This window comes from Pinus tabuliformis, chromosome J, assembly GCF_031772625.1.
Source record: "Pinus tabuliformis cultivar Carrire ecotype Pingquan chromosome J, CPIR1, whole genome shotgun sequence".
NCBI classification, from domain to species: domain Eukaryota; kingdom Viridiplantae; phylum Streptophyta; class Pinopsida; order Pinales; family Pinaceae; genus Pinus; species Pinus tabuliformis.
Window position 1 is genome coordinate 1,443,830,847 of NC_142295.1, and position 18,114 is coordinate 1,443,848,960.

General features: G+C 34.1%; 1 protein-coding gene across 1 annotated transcript; it reads left to right on the forward strand.

Annotated features, from left to right (window-relative positions):
• Positions 1 to 10,541: 10,541 nt before the first annotated feature.
• On the forward strand, positions 10,542 to 16,575 carry LOC149232794 (equilibrative nucleotide transporter 3-like). The gene is made up of 10 exons (XM_089382001.1): positions 10,542 to 10,601; positions 10,725 to 10,829; positions 10,956 to 10,996; positions 12,011 to 12,125; positions 12,231 to 12,374; positions 12,470 to 12,575; positions 14,630 to 14,793; positions 14,995 to 15,182; positions 16,091 to 16,349; positions 16,468 to 16,575. The coding sequence occupies exons 1-10, from the start codon at positions 10,542 to 10,544 to the stop codon at positions 16,573 to 16,575; spliced, it is 1,290 nt and encodes a 429-aa protein (XP_089238127.1).
• The last annotated feature ends 1,539 nt before the right edge of the window (positions 16,576 to 18,114 follow it).

Consider the following 18,114-nt stretch of genomic DNA (forward strand, 5'->3'; position numbering starts at 1 on the left):
CAATTTCAGAGTATCTTATCAAGTGGAAGAACTTATCCACTGAAGATTCCACATGGGAGGACGAGAATTTTATGCAGAAGTATCCAGAACTACTCAAGCGTTGAGGACAACACTTTTTTGAAGGAGAGGGGCATGTTTGGTCCCTATAATACTAGTGATTACCCCATTACTATTGTAGTTATACCCCTTATTTATATTGTTGTGCCCCTATTACCCCCATATTGTTATTTCTGTGCCCCATAGAATCCCTCTATTGTTATTTTTGTGGCTTTATATTATTATTGTTAGGTCGACTGGATTATATTGTGACTCGTTAGACTCCTATATATAGAAAGGAGGTTTTGTCATTTGAATCATCCAATAATTGTTCATTTATGTAATGTAAAGGAGGTTGCCCCCTCGAAGAGGCTGAATTCTAAGGCATTGATCTATCTTTTCTATCTTTTCTTGAGCTGGTTTCATAACATACACCTTGAATCTAGATACCATATATCACTCTGTTTCTCTTCTGCTACATTACAAGCTAAAAACATGCTATCATGGTTCTGATTTTTTCTTGTGAAATTTACACTTGGTTCGTTACTAATGTCATATTGCTTCTTTCTACACTCGTTTGCATAATGACCATACTTTTTACAGTAATGACATTGAACTTGAGATTTATCATACCTCTGACCTTGTGCTTGATTTTGGCTTGGGCCTTGACCTGGATTTTGATTGCTGCCACTTCCATTTGAGCTTGAAGGGCTGCTTCTTCCACCTCTGTGTGGGCTTTTTCCTCTTCCTCTAGCATATGATCTTCCTCTGCCTCGACCTTGACCAAATGATACTTGTGTCTTGAAGGCATGCTCCAATGAGGAGCTTGCTGCTCTATTCAGTCTATGTTCATGAGAAACCAGTGATGCATTAAGCTCATCCACTGAGAACTGTGAGAGATCCTTTGTCTCTTCTATGCCCATAACAATGGCCTCAAACCTTGCTGGCAAACTTTCTCAATTATTCTTCTTTCCTCAAGTGTCTCACCATGAGACCTGATTTGAATAACCAACCCACTTACATGTGTGAAAAACGAGTCTATATTATCAGACTCTTTCATACAAAGTGTTTCAAAATCTCTCCTCAACATTTGTAGCTTTGCTGTCTGGAGGGTGTCCCATGCTTGCTTGGACTTCGTTGCTGCTGCAACCCTTGGGAAAATACTTTCATGAACTGCTTGAAAGATATAAAACAGGGCTTTTGAATTCTTCTTCCTGTTATCCCTTAACACATCTCTTTCTTGTTGAGATAAGGCATTGTATGTTGCTGCATCCATTGGTTCTTGAAAACCATTCTCCACCAAATCCCAAATGTCTTGAGAAGAAAACAGAACCTTCATTGTAATAGCCCAATAATCATAATTTTTGCCATTAAACTAAGGTATTTGAGGATTAGTCAAGCTTGTGCTTGATGTTTCCATTTATGAGTGTAAAAACAAACTTTCTACCTGCTGGTAAATATGCTAAACACAATCCGCACTCAAAACAATTTTCACTATTAGTAAAAACACTTGTTTTTACATTAAGAGAGCTTAATGTGCAGGGATACCATGTTAGAAAAATTTATGAAATTTGATTTTCATTTTCGTGGAGGGGAGAGACAGAGAGTTATGACTTTCACGAAGCTACTTTCGCAACACTAGGTTCGCGCACTGCGAAGTTGATTTCGCGGAGCTACCTTCACACACTGCAAGGCTATTTCCCAGACTTACTCACAGAAAAAATAACAAGATAACTTAGTATAACTTAGTATTCATTTCTTAAACATGAAAATACATTTACATGAGACTGCGGCTCATTCACCAAGTAAAAGTAAAAGTTTTACAGTGATTTAAACTTACGCGGAATAACACATAATAAAACAGAGTAGTTGTTATTTTCATGGGCCCACCAAAATTTGCTCCACCATTTTCTCCACAGAGACTTGCGCTCTTTTTCTTACCTCTTACTCTCTAAGCTCTCTACTCTCTCTCTCTGTCAAAATGAGTTTTACATTCATATATAACTCAATATACAATTTTTACATTTAATTCATGAGAGAGCGAAACTAATATGATGTTGTTGTTGAGTGTGTTGAGAATCGCGTAGGTGTTTTGGAGTGTGGGCAAAGGTTGCTGAATGAATGCTTGTCCATATCTGTTTACCAAAGTAAATAACTTCTTTAAATGCCTTTTTTGAGTTTCTGAATGGTTCGTGTTTGGCTTCAATCCTTCTATCCTCAAGGAGAGATGCAACCTGCAAAAATACGTCTGATAGGTATGGCTGCTGTCAGGTTGTTTATTGTGGTGGTTGGTATTATTATTTCCAACAGTTAGGAACTACATTCTCAAGGTATCAACATAAGGTTTTGAAGTTGCCTCGACCTGCATACTTAATCATAGGTGTTCCTTTAGATGTTGTAGTAGGGAAGTCAAGTTGATGGATTCATTTTTAATTATTCTGACAATTTTACACTATTGGTACACTCATTTTTTTCTATTTTACTACTTCTCTAAGAAATATAGGTTGCTGCCTGATCACTAAAAGAAAGCAATCATGACAATAAACAATGATTTTGGACATAATGAATTACAAAACCCTCGAGCTCAAGTCAGCATATTGAGTTTCAGAGAAAAATGTATATTAAGTTTGTTTTAAACATTATAGAAACATTTCAGAGATTCTATATGAAAATGGCATGTTCTAATCTTGGTCAATTAATTACTTATAGGGAAAACAAGGGGCATATATAGTTTTGTGGCTTCTGGGAATAAGATCCCTTTTCCCCTGGAATAGTATGGTGACAATTGAAGATTACTATGAAGCTATATACCCTGTTAGTATCACAATTTACAAAGTCTGTTTGGTTTCTTTGTGATTACATGTCTGAGACAATAATGGGCAATAGAGACCTGCATTTCCTTATGGAAATTTTTGATATTTTTTTTGGTTGTTCTGCAGGGATATCATTCTTCAAGAGTGTTGACTCTTGTTTACCAACCATTCCTTGTCCTCTTTGTAATATTTAGAGATGAACTCACTTTGGCAGTTACGGTGTTTTCCACAAACTCACTTTGTAGAATTGCATTTTCTTGGTTTAACAATCTGTGTTTTGTGAATAGTTGGACCTTGCAACATATGGAAAGGGAGGACATGGACCTTTCATTGGCGTATGTATAACAAGTGCAATTTTTTGTGTTGCCGATGCTGATGTTCAGGGAGGAATGATTTGAGATTTGTCATACATGCATCCTCACTTTATTCAGGCAACCTATAACATCTGTGATTTTTTCATTCTTCATGTTGAACACCATACTCCTAAGATATGGGTTTAACCATGGTTCTTTTTATAAATGTGTAGTCTTTCTCAGCGGGAATGGCAACCTCAGGAACTGTTGCATCTGCATTGAGATTTATCTCAAAAGCAGTCTTTGAAAGCTCGAAAGATGGCCTTGGCAAAGGAACTTGTACGTTTATTATCCTTTTATGTCTATGGAAGTCTTATTAAAAATTTTGTAGTTTAACTGTTATATGTTTTAGAAGTTTTTTGGGTGTATTTATTTTAGTCAAATTTTGCAGGAATCTCTTGAAATCGCAAGTTTGATTTGTGAACTTTACACAATCTGAAAGCCCCAAAAGTTTCTGATGGTGTTGAATCCATTTATGCATTCAAAAACAGATTTTAAATAACAACAAAAACACAATCTAACCAAAAATTGATTTACAATCAAAATATTTAAAATATAAAATAGTTAAACAACACCCCCAAAAAAGTTGTAAAAGAAAAAGTAAATAATAAGTAAAATTAGACAGACTAAAAGTAATGTGAAAGTATCTTAATAAACGTGTAAAAAAGAAAAAGAATATAACCAATAAAATGGGATAGACCTTAAAAATATACCCTAACAAAAAGAAAGACACAATATATACTTGAAGTGGAAAGAGATAAAAAGTGAATATAAAAATATTTATATTATTTTTCATAACACTAATTAAATTTTATATTAAAAAATAATAATTAATCATATTACATAAAATAGATTTTTTGAAAATCTTTTTTTATCATAACTTAAAGCCCAAAGCCAAGGTCATACCAAAAAAATGCACAAGGTCTTTCCAACACTATCTAAAAAGAGTTCCACAACTATGTTACCTTCCAGACTATAATAATAAAAATAAAATAAATCCGAATGGTACACTATCGTTCTTCTCCCGCTCCGCTACAACAGTTCGGTCATTTGGCCAGCAGCGAAGACGTTGATAGCCCGGGGACGGAAATGGTGGGATGGAGCGGAGAAATGTTAAAATCCATTGAAAACGTTTTTCATTGGAAAATGACCGTATATGTATTTGGTTGACATTGCCATTTATGCTGCGTGGTTATGATTCCCTAGTCATGCAAACCTAGTAGTTTGGTATTATTGTTTGTTGTCTAGAAAATAATAAGAAGAAAATTAAAAATAGCATTAAAAAAATCTTAATTTAATTTGTTTTTGAATTAAATTGTAATTTTATTCTCATAGTAATTGTAAGATTTTTAATCAGTTTTCTTTCATTGTGGATGAGGTCTTATTCTAAGTATTCTTCTTCTACATGGATATATTGAGCTATATCTACTATACTCTATATTCTGGAAGATATTTCCAACCATGCATTTTGTTTTACTATAAATGCTTCTTCTACATGAGTATTTTTAACTCTATGTACATCATGCTTTTAGCTTTGGAAGATATTTCTTGGGTCACATGAGCTTCTTCTCTTTTCGTTTTGTTGTTGTTGTCCTTCTTTAATTTAAGATAATTCCTTTTGTTGTTGTTGTCCTTTTTTAATTTAGGATAATTCCTTTTGTAGTGTCCATATTCTTGGCATCCATATCATTGGATTTTGGACATATCTTCGTTGTTTGTTTTTCGTGGACCAAATTTGCCAAATTTTCCTTTTCCCTTGGCCATGGTAGCAAATGCCTGCTCCTTTGATCTCACATCTTCCTTTTCTTTAAATCGTGTTTCCTCTATCTTGCATAGAGACCACATTTCACTTAGTGGGGTGGCTTCTTTCTTGGCATATGTGCTTGATGTGAAGTTGCCCCAATCCTCAGGTAGAGCATTGAGTACTACAGTTGTCATTTCTCTATCGGACATGACTTCCCCCATCTCTTGAAGTTGATCTCCAATCTCAGAGATCTTCATGAAGTAGGGAGATATTCCTTCCTTTGATATATTCATCTTGTAAAACTCACTTCGAAGACATATCACTTCTCTAGTTGTTCTTACCGAGAATAGCTCTATTAGTTTATCATAGATTTCTTTTGATGTTTCAAGTTTGGAGACATAAGGAATGAGAGAGTCTTTGATGGATTCTATTAGAATCCTTTGAACTCTTGTCTCATCCTTATTATACTTGGCTAAGGCTTGAGTTTGTTCCTTAGCAGGAATAGTGACATTCCCTTTGATGTGTTCTAGGAGTTCATTCTCCTTGAGAAGTAAATCAATCCTCTTCTTCCAGGCAAGAAAGTTATTGGTACCTACCAATTTGTTGCTTTCCTTGCAAAAAACATTAATGTATATTCAGAAGGGGACATATACTTACTTGATAGATTTTGAGACGTAGTAGACTTGCTTTCTTCTTGAAGACTAGATGGCTTGCCTTCCTTAGATCTTGATGTTCTTGAAGTTGGTTTCTCCAAGTGGACTTGCTTGATTACTTGTAGCTTGATGTAGGTCCTTCTTTTTTCTGCTCTTCTTGTAGGTGCCTTTATGTAAGTCTCTTCTTCTTGTTTTGTAGTCTTCCTTGATGAATTATAGATGATAGACCTTCTTGTCCTTGATGTGACAAAGACTTCTTGGCTAGATGCTTCAACTTTTGTAGATGTCCTTCCTTGATGAGTGTTCTTGAGTTTCCATTTCCTTGACGTGTCACCTTAGCTATAATACCATGTTGAAGAATCAAGGGCTAGTATGTATATTAGGATTCTTCACCTTTTGATAAAAAATTGTGATTCACTTATACAATTATCTTAGCTCGATATTCTTCTTATTATTATAGTGTGTTTCATCAAAATTCTATCAAAATAAAAAAGACAAAAACACAAATGTTGGCTCTCAGCCAAGGCCAAAACCTCTTTCTCTTAGAGAAGAAAATCCTTTGGTAAGTTTCTCTTATTGAATCTTCTTATTGATCAATGCCAAACCCTAGACCCTTTACTAGGATTTCCTCCAAGCACAAGTCAAGTCCTTCCTCTTTTCTGCACTATGTTCCCTGACACATGGAATTCCTCCTTCCGGCACTTTGCTCCCTAGCACTTCATCCTTTCTTCACTTCTTTGTCTAGGGATAGACCTTGGCTATGTTAGCTTCTTGATGAGATATTTTTCTTCCTTTCTTCAAGATGTTCTTCACTTAAGGAGACACCCTTCTCTTGATTGATCGAGATTCTTCTTGAGGTAGGGCTTCAAACTTGATGTGACTGAATAACGACCCTAGTTTTGCCATGTATGGTAGGAACCCTAGAGAATTAAGGTCCTTTTCCTTCGCTAGAGAGATAGGCTTCTTCACTTGACTTGGGAGGCATTGTAGGCGTAGTTTCAAGCCCAAAAAACACTAGCTCATGGACTATTTTGTCCCTGATGTCATACCCGCAGACTTGACCTCCTTTTATTTGCATGTGTGACTGTTTGTAGCCCTAGAAACAATCTTCTTCACTTTGGTTTTCCTCCTCCTTCCTTCGCTGCACTAGGAGACCCTTTAGGAAAGGTTTTCCCTTCTCCTTTTCGACTTCTTCACTTTGTTGATTTCAGAGATATTTTTTCATTGTCTTTTGAGGGAGTGGACAACCTCTATTTAAAGATGTATGTCCCTCCTTTAGGCCAACTTGAGGCCGACTTGCTCAATGTAGACTGAGATACATTTTCTTCATCAATTTTCATCGGTTAGCCTCTTTTGAAGGACATTGCTGCATGGAGAGGACTTGTGCTTGTCTTGGAGGTATTCCTTTGACCTTATACAATATTCTACATAGTGTAACATGCCCTCTAAGGGTCTTACATAAATACATTGACACTTTGACTTCCTACAAGCACTTAAACATGTGATTGACCTACTTCAATGAGCAAGTAACTCATTGACAAATAATATAAAAATAATTTCTCTTTTCTTGAATAAATACAAATGTCAAAATTACATTTATGAAGACCGAACCTAGTTACACTTTCTTCAACATGGTGCACAAATGTGTGTTGGGACTTTTGCTTAATTCAGAAGCCTGTCCAAACCAACCCATTTTCATGCATGTTATGTAGATGTTTGTAGGATTATTCTTTCAACATTTCTAATGCATTTTTGTTTCACCTGTATTAAGATAGTTGACCTACTTCAGTTGTTTTAGTACTTACATTGTTGGGAATGTGTTGTACTGGTTACCACCACTATCTCATCCATGTGGACTACTACATGGGATACTAGGCATACCACTTTTGTGTATTGGTTATCATTGTTGTCACATCCTTGTCGACTACTCTACAAGATACTCAAAAGACCATCTTTGTTTTTTGGTTATAACGACCGTCACTTCCGTGTGGACTACTTTGTTGGGTGGTGTACGTGTTGTCCCCTTCACTTCAGTTTTAATGACTACCGCATCCGCTATGGACTATTCTGCTGGATGTCAGACATACATTTTTGGTTCACGTGTCTTTTCCTGGGTAGTACTATTATCTTTCACTTAGAGGCTCACTTTATTCTCCCCCTTTGCAGTAAGAGAACCGAGACACAAGTTACATTACACACTCACTAGGCACACTTACCTTGTTGTTTGAAGATACCAGCGCAATGCTCTCATGTGATGAGAACTAAAGCCAAGGCATATCTCTAAGTATATGGCAATCGGGCCTTTATATCGGAGGGGACTCCTACAACAAATACTTGGAGGTCTAGTTGGGACTTTAAACCGAGGTGATCCCTTGAATGTTGATGGGTCCAACACCGACAACACAGGGAAACAATGAAGTGGAAGCAATTAGTTACACAAGCCCTTAACCACACCCCTACTAGCTATGACATAAATTTCGTCAAACATATCACAAACATGTAATCTACAGGTGTAAACAACAGAGTTAAGCATAGGGATCTACAAGTAAAAACATACTGAGAGCCATTAAAACTTACATATAACAAGCATAGTAACAACAGAAGTACCATAAACATATCAACCATAAATTTCACATATAAACCAATACATTTACACATGAAAACCAAGGGCATGAATTTCTCATTAATGAATGCAAAAACCAATTGGAAATGACACTACATAGATTGGCTGAGCCAAGCCTTTAATAATAATAATAATAATAATAATAATAATAATAATAATAATAATAATATTAGGGTTAATAATGTTTTTTTGCATGGTATTAATAATTATTTCAAGTAATATAACTAGCACAACCACATTAATGGAGATTTATAATAATTATTATAATATGATAATAATATGATAACATTATTGATATTATCAATAATATAATAAATCTTGATATTATTAGCCATAGGGATTATTAATATTATAAACCCAAGGCATTATAAATCCAACGAAATAATATTAAATGCAAAGGATTAATATTATAAACCCAAAAGATTATTATTATAAACCCAATGGAGTAATAAACCCAAGGGATTAATACTTAAAACCCAAAGGATTAATATTGACAACGCAAGAGATTAATATTACAAATGTAAGCCATTATTAATATTATAAATCCAAGGAATTTATATAAAACCCTAGGAATAATATTATAAACCCTATCAATAATATTTTACGCTAGGAATATGAACCTTTAGATTAACAATAGTATTAAAAATTTTGATATTATTAACCAAAGGGATTATTAATATTATAAAACCAAGGCATTTAAATCTAAAGGATTAATATTATAAACCCAAGGAATAATTTTTATAAACCTAAAAGATTAATATTAAAGATTCGTAGTGTTGCAACAATTTTGTTGTTGTAATAATTTTTTTTGTTATATTTATGAAGTCTTCAACTATATCAAGCACATTAATATTTTTAATGTGACATTATTTATTTATATATATATGAGGAAAATCGCATATTTATTGTGTAAGTTTTAGAGTCACTGACCTTCATGTGTTGTGTTGACAATCAATGTAGTTGATAGCTGTGAAACAAGAAATTTACTGTGTATGGATCTTTCTTTATTAATTCAATTTTAATTATAAGATTTTTATCGTTAGCCGATAGCCTCAGTTTACAGGCCAATATGATGTTTAAGGATATCCACATGTCATCAAAGTTGAAATTTTGCTTATGTTGGCCAAAATTTTAAAATTTTACACGTAAAGAAATTAAATCTTTCTCAACTCATGTTAGATCTACATTTAAAATAAATTTATATTGATTTATATTAATATTAACATAATTAACTTATTAAAAAATATTAAAAATTTAAATTAATTCATATATTAATTCAAAAAATTAATAAATACATTTAAATACTGAAAAAAAACTCAAAACAATGCACATGGAAAATTCAAACAATGTAATTTATTTTCAATAAAATTTCTTCCAAAATTTAACGTCCACAACAACGTAAATTATTATTAATAATTTTCAAATACCTCCAAACCAAAATTTAACGTCTACATCAAGGTAAACTAAATTATTATTAATAATTTTCAAATAACTCCAAACGTCCGCCTTCGTGGACATCTCCTCTCTATGTAAACCGCCCCTTCGGTTTCTTTTCTTGGCTTCGTGAACAATTTGAGCTCCAATTGGTTTTTTTTAATAATTATTAAATTGAAATGACCTTTTTTTTCTCATTTAATATTAATATTGTTTAATAATATCTACTCACACATATAAAACTTCACTATCAATTTCATATTTTAAAATAAATTTACATAATAATCATTATTCAACTTTCTAACACTTAAAAATAAAATAATAATAATTTATAATAATCTATTTAAAATACTTTATAGAACTTAGTAATTCAAATAATCTATCTAAAATTTATATAATAATCACTATTCAACATTATAATCCTTAAAAATAAAATAATAATAATTCACGCCAATCAACAATATAATCCTTAAAAATAAAATAAATAATAATAATTCATGCTGATCTATATGTTAGTGGTGGGAAACTACACCACCTGAAATAATCCCCTTGGAAAAATAACCTGTTCTGTTTTCTTGTTGAATTTTGCATCAACTTATTCTATTTTCTTTCCATCTTTTCTCCTGTTAACTTTTTTTTGTAGCCTGTTACCCATCTCCTTTTTAGATCGGGGGCAGAAAGCGAACTCTGTATCTCAAGGTATCAACGTAAGGTTTTGAAGTTGCCTCAACCTGCATACCTAATCACAGGTATTCCTTCAGATGGATTCATTTTTAATTATTCCGGCAATTTTACACTATGGGCACACTCATTTTTCTCTATTTTACTACTTCTGGTAAGAAATATAGGCCTGCTGCCTGATCATTAAAAGAAAGCAAAGCCGTCATGACAATAAACAATGATTTTGGCCACGATGAATTACAGAACTCTCCGGCTCAAAAACAGGTCAGCATATTCAGTTTCAGATTAAAAAAAACTGTAGGTTAAATTTGCTTTGAACATTTATAGAATTATTTCAGAGATTCTATATGAAAATGGCATGTTCTAATCTTGCTCAATTACTTATAGGGAAAACAAGGGGCATACATAGTTTGTTGGCTTCTGGGAATTGGATCTCTTTTCCCCTGGAATAGTATGGTGACAATTGAAGATTACTATGAAGCTATATACCCTGTTAGTATCACAATTTACAAAGTCTGTTTGGTTTCTTTGTGATTACTTGTCTGACACAATAATGGGCAATAGAGACAAGCATATCCTTACGGCAATTTATGATATTTTTTTTTGGTTGTTCTGCAGGGATACCATTCTTCAAGAGTGTTGACTCTGGTTTACCAACCATTCTGTTGGGTATTTTTAATGGGGAAAATACCAAAAACCAAATATTCAAACACACAGAGGCAATGCTCTGTTTCTTTTGCTCCAGGATCTTTTGTGCACACAGAAGACTTAAAAAAAAATTCACTGAGGAACAGAGGATTTCACCATAAAATATTTCTATTCATTAAAACAAAAAAACATTCACTGTGTCTCCATATGAGAATTTACACTGCTGTTAAAATTCCCATTAACATTTACTGCTGTAAAACTTCCATTCACATTTACTGGTGTAAAACAATTTTACATACTGCTGTAAAAGCAAAACTTACACAGGCTTACAAAATTCGCTCCACCATTTTCTTTATGCATTTGCAAAACCACACATGGTTTTTCTACTCCTCTGTTTTACTATGCCTCACAAAACATTACAAGATACATTTGTGCACTGCTGTGCATACATCCTCTGGTTCTTCTTTTCGCTGCTGCGAACACATTCCATTTACCTCCCGTGTGCCATACATAATGAAAGTCAACACACTCAAAAACATAAAAACTTATTACATATGTTTTCACATTTAATACATGCCGTATATAAGAAATATATATAAAAGACATATATTATACGTGCCCATACCCATAATAAAAAGGCCCACCTAAATCTACGTAGCACCATTAAATTCAATGACTCTCTCTCACCTACGGCGGTCAACCATAAACCTTTTACTCCACGCAATGCATTGAATTTAATATTTTCCGTATGCAGGTTTGGGCAATCAACGGACCAAAAGGGTGGAGTAGATCGAACGGAGGAGGAGAATATCGGAAGGCCAACAAGTGCTGAACATTAACCTCCGAGAAAATGACGTTGCGTTACGTCAGGGCTGAACCACGTGTCAGCTCCACATTTTCTCGGGCCCTTGTGTACGAAAACCATTCTCTGCAGGTAGGCGGTCCGAGAAATCTTTAAACCGGTTTGTGGTTTTTGCTGGCGGTTTTGGGGAGCGTACGGCTGCGTTGAAATTAGATTTCAACACATTCGCGCTGACAGCCATGGTTATACTATCATACTATGAAGCTACTATTAATACAAGGCGACGGATTCTATGGGGATTCATAGTTTTTAACATAACCATATTCCTGGTCCTCTTTGTAAGTATTCAGAGATGAACTCACTTTGGCAGTTACGATGTTTTCCACAAACTCACTTTGTAGAATTGCATTTTCTTGGTTTAACAATCTGTATTTTGTGAATAGTTGGACCTTGCAACATATGGAAAGGGAGGATGGGGACCTTTCGTTGGCGTATGTATAGCAAGTGCAGCTTTTGGTGTTGCCGATGCTCATGTTCAGGGAGGAATGACTGGAGATTTGTCGTACATGCATCCTCACTTTATTCAGGCAACCCATAAAATTTGATATATTTTCATTCTTCATGTTGAAGATCATACTCTTAAGATATGGGTTTAACCATGGTTCTGTTTATAAATGTGTAGTCTTTCTCAGCGGGAATGGCAACCTCAGGAGCTGTTGCATCTGCATTGAGACTTATCTCAAAAGCAGTCTTTGAAAGCTCAAAAGATGGCCTTCGCAAAGGAGCTCGTAGGTTTATTATGCCTTATGTCTATGGAAGTTTTATTAATCTTTCTTTCGTATTTCATATATTAAAAATTTATATGTTTTAGAGGTTTATTGGGTGTTTTTTTAGGTGAAATTGGTTTGAAATTTTGCAGGAATAGTGTTGAAATCACAAGTTTGATTTGTGAATTTTGCACAATTTGAAAGTTCCAAGTGTTTTTGATGGTGTTGAATTTATTTATACATTCAAAAACAGATTTTAAACAACAAAAAACAGCACAATTTGAAAGCCCCAAGTGTTTTTGATGGTGTCGAATCCATTTATACATTCAGAAACAGATTTTAAAAAACAAAAAACACAATCTGACAAAAAATTGTAAAAAAAAAAAAAGTACTGAGTAAAAAAATTGTAAAAAAGTAATGAGCAAGATTGAGCAGAGTGAAAGTATCTTAAAAAAAGTTTAAAAAAGAAAAAGAAATTGGTAACTAGAATAGGGTATGGGAGTAGACCTTGAAAGTATACTCTAACAAAAAGGAAGACACAATATATACTTGAAGTGGAAAGAGATAAAAAATTAATATAAAAGTATTTTTGTTATTTTCCATCACCCTGATTAAATTTTATATTAAAAAATAATAGCTAAATCATATAACATAAAATATAATTTTTTTATATTCTTTTATGATATCCAAAAGTAAGTAATACGAAACAAAAATGCATAAGACTTTTCCAACACTATTTAAAAAAATTTCCACGAGTATGTTGCCTGACTGAGTATAATAATAAAAATAAAATATAACAAAATATAAAAAAAATTTCAAGATGTCTGTGCGAGCCAAGCCAAGAAAAGTTATAGACAAATCAGACATCTTCAAGTTAGAAATCTTCAACAAATGTGCAACAAAGTCTTCCTTAATAGCACATGTGGCTCCCTCAAAGGTAAGGCACTTTCCTTACCCCCTCGATAACACCTCTTTCAATGGTAACAACCTCCCATGTGTGAAGAATTAATTGATAATAAAATATTCCTAAAACTACCTTTGAAGAATGTGTATAAATAACCATTTGCCCAAGTGAAACCGTAAAAGGAAACTCAAAGAACCCGTAAAGAAGATGGCACCATCAACTAATCTTTAGAGTGACAACTGGAATAGCATGCATGTCATTTTTGGGTGGTGAGACTGCTTAAATTCTCTTTCCCTTCACATTTGCTTGGTGAAACAAGTGCCATGATGTGCATGAGTTGTCATAAATTCCTTACATGTCATCAGAGTGGGAGAATGGCACTATGGTCAATCGATCCCTCATTTGCCTGAAGTATTCCTTTTTGTAGAGGAACAACCCCAATCGATCCCTCATTTGTCTTAAGTATTCTCTTTTTGCAGAGGAACAGCCCCAGATTTGCCTTCCTATCGACTTCTATATTGAAGTTTCTTATTATTTAGATACTTTGACAAATTCTTGATAGTTTTAGGTTTTTGAAAAGAATTTGATGAAAGAGAGATTGTTGTATCACTATTGAGTCGTTAATTATGGTGTACTTTTTTACCATTATTTTGGATTTCTAAAATTACAAGCTCTGTGTAGCATTTCCTAAATTTCAAGCAAATATCATGCGTTTTGATGCATCCCATTTATAAACAACCCCTCAAAGAAATAATATTACTGTTATCATTAACAAATAGTGAAAGAAATCTAACCTGACTTTTATATAAAAGATTTTTTTTATAATTAATACAAGTATTTTTTCAATAACAAATGAGAAATTTTTTGGAGCAATTTCTGAGTATTTGTCTGAGAAATGCTGAAGTGTTGTTCTTAATAGTTTGATAAGAAATTTTTTTGAGCAATTTCTTTGAGTATTTATTTGAGAAATGTTGAAGTGTTGTTCTTAATAGTTTGATAGATGACTGTTCATAGACAAGATTTACTTCTTTTTCAATCACTTTGTTTTATTTAGAAAAAAGGAGCGTTTTTCTATACAAAATTATGTTTCATTTAAAAAAAATTATTTTTATTTTTTATTTATCACATGTTTTATGGTTAAAGCATGGACTCACATTGCACTTCTTCGTAGTGTTATTCTTTGCAATATGTACCGTCTATGTGCTCCTATGTGTTCTTCTCTACGCACTTGTCTTCCCACGCCTACAAATTGTCAAATTTTACCGTTCCAAGGCAGCAGCTGAGGGATCAAAGACTGTTACCGCAGACTTGGCAGCAGGAGGCATCAAATTATCAGTAAAGACTGATCTTCTCTGCTCTTCTCTTTTAAGTGCAATTTACATTACCTCTAATGAACACCAAATCATAACAGGTAGATATAAGAGTTAGAATACAAAAAATAACATTATCATGCTTATTCCCTTTCTTTGTTGACTGTGAAATAACCAAAAAAAAAAAAAAAAGACAGTTGCCAACCTGGATTTTTATGTGTGGAAGGAGAATAACATGAATTTTTATGTCTTGAAGGAGAAAGACATAGGAGATTCTCAACGTCTAAATAATAGGGAGTTGCTGAGGCAGAACTTGGACTATCTGTTCAATCTGTTCATTATTTTTGTGGTTACATTATCCATATTCCCAGGTTTCCTATCAGAAGATACAGGAAAACATCAGTTGGGTTCATGGTGGGTCACCTATCTTGGTTTGATCTGTTACATTACATGAATGCTGAATACATGAATGTTCTTAGAATGCACTGTGATTTTTTTTATGATCAGACTTATCTGTCATATGCTCTTATTCCTATACAATAGTTTATATTTTTAATTATGTTGAAAGAAAAGTTGGCATTTCACTGATATGGGAAACTCAGTTAGAAGAATTTTGTTGTCTAAAAGGTTTCTTGACAGAGAGGATTGGGCTGTCCCACAAAAGTATGCAACATCATACCATGACCAGAGGATATTGGTAACAATCAAACACTAAGATTTGGCAGCAAAACTATCTGTCTTTTTATTTCTTTGCTAAAAGTTTGCCAATGGCCATGAAAGCTTTTAGATGGATGAGTTTAAAGGTTTTCCAGTTTTCAGGTTGTTTGAGATCCAAATCAAACAATAAGATTTGGCAGTAAAATTATGTCTTTCTATTTCTTTGCTAAAAGTTTGACAATGGCCATAAAAGCTTTTAGATTGTTTGGGATACTCTCTTATAGGATGAGTTTAAAAGTTTTCTAGTTTTTAGATTGTTTGAGATACTGCCAAATCAAACACTAAGATTTCGCAGCAAAATTATCCAGTTTAAAATCGCTGTGTAGTTTGATGTGGATACCTCTGTTGGATCTTCTGTTCGTTTGCACTTCCTCTATTTGGGTTTCATTCCCTTCTTTTGCATGATAACAAGACAAATAAAACGAACAGAAGGTTCTGCCTATCATTTGGTGCCTGGATTGTGCATTACCCAAATAAATTGAACAACCACATGTTAATGACAATATCGAATATTCTATGTGGATCAGATACAAAAATTTGTAATGGATGGAAGAGTTTTGAAATTCTGGTTTTAAGATTTTTGTAATGACTCTGTATTATCACAGGTATGCTGTTGTTTTGATAGCCATGTTTAATGTTGGAGATCTTATTGGGAGATACCTTCCCTTAATCGACACTATAAAGTTGGAAAGCAGACCCTGGTTAACAGTTGCAACGCTTTCTCGATTAGGATTGATTCCTTGTTTCTATTTTACTGCAAAATATGGTACCCAAGGTTGGATGTTGTTCCTATGTATTGTGCTCGGTGCCTCCAATGGATACCTTACAGTTTGTGTATTCACTGTTGCTCCGAAGGGATACAAGGTTGGTTTCTGGCTGTTTTTTCCCCTCTGATTTCTTTTGGAAAGTTTACTAATATAGGATAATAAAACTAATATATTACTTCAGCTTGTCCACTAATGGAAGTATGGGCATTTTGCAGGGACCTGAACAGAACGCGCTGGGAAATCTATTAGTACTATTTTTGCTATCAGGAGTATTTGGAGGAGCTGCTGGTAGTTGGCTATGGCTAATTGGTAAAGGCTGGTAAATCCTGTTGTCATTCAACTTCAATGTTCTTGAGTTGAAAGTAGTATTGTATATATCGGCACGTTTATATTTTCCCCGGAAGTGGGAAGATGCAAATCTGTCAACAAATCTCTCAACTTCGTTGTGGGGCAGATTCAATTCTGTCAATAAATCTCTTACCGTTTTGAAACTATTGCCAGTCTCGTTATGGTTACTTTATATTTGGGGTTTGGTAGGAGAGAACAATATTTTTTTGGGGGTTGGTATAAGAGAACACTAATTTTTTTTCTTGTTAGAGGCTGTTTTTCCAAGTTTTATTTGTTTATGAGTTAATTATGATGAGTTATAAGTCTATATAAAAGTTAGCATAGGTCCAATTGTGACATTGGGCCTCTTCTATTGCTATAATGGATGTCCCCTGTATACTTTTAGATAAAAATGTCAATAATAAAATACTCTTATATAGATTAGAATAGGCGATTCTATGCCTAATTGTTTTTTTTGGGGCGAGTTTCTTGATTTTTAATAATCTGAATGGGTTTTTGTTTTAGTGTATTTTCCAGATCTACAGATTTGTCTCATTGATTCGATCTAATGTAGATCTTAAATTTTTGGTTCCAATAATGAAACAATGAGGTCTCGCAGTTTTTTCAAATTCAGATTTTGTTTTTCTGGGATGTCTTGAAGTATTCATACCGTTGTATTGTATCACTGTGCAAACGCATGTGCCTTATTCTTCCATCATATTGTTGCAATTTTGAGTGAGACATTAAAATATGATTCGGTACAAAAGAAGTGTGGAGCTTCATCAAATTGTGAGGTTCGATACATGTGCAACCCTCTTTGGCTCTCATCGAGGCTTTTTGGTGGGCAGCCATAGAGATCACGCTTTTTATCAACGATAGAAGTGAAGATTACGTGGAGTAAATTTTCCAGCTTTCGGATCTGCATAAACGCATGATGGCGTGCGAACAATCGAAGATTGTTTCCAGATCGCCTCGTGATGGGACAAATGACTCTGCTGCACTGGATTTGAAAAAAGTGCTTCCCAACCGGTTCTCGCTTAGGAAACCGAATGGTACACTATCGTTGTTCTCCCTTGGCCGATCAGCTCCGTTACAACAGTTCGGTAGAGGGAAAAAATGAGCCATCTGCACATCCTCATCAGAAGAGAATACTCAAGTATCAACATTCTTTGGTCACTTAATAGTTCTACATTCAGGTCGTTACAGAAGAGATGTGAGAGTGTATCACAGACAAGGGCCGACCATCAAGATCGTTTGTGGATGGAGATAGTCATAGCATCAATTGAACCAATGCTGGTAGAATTCATATTAATGTGGCATTAGTGGTTCATTGTTAATTGTTGTTATTCCCTCAGTTGTGTTTTAAGGGGAATTTGCTGACAATGAAGACCGCTGATTCTTGCTTCTTCATTCTTGCTTTTTCCACAGTTGTGTTTTAGGGAGGGCAAATTAGATGGTAACAGATCTTGTTTCCATTTCCTTGTTGACAATTGTCATTTTTTATATTTGATTAGTGCGATGGTGTTCAAACAACT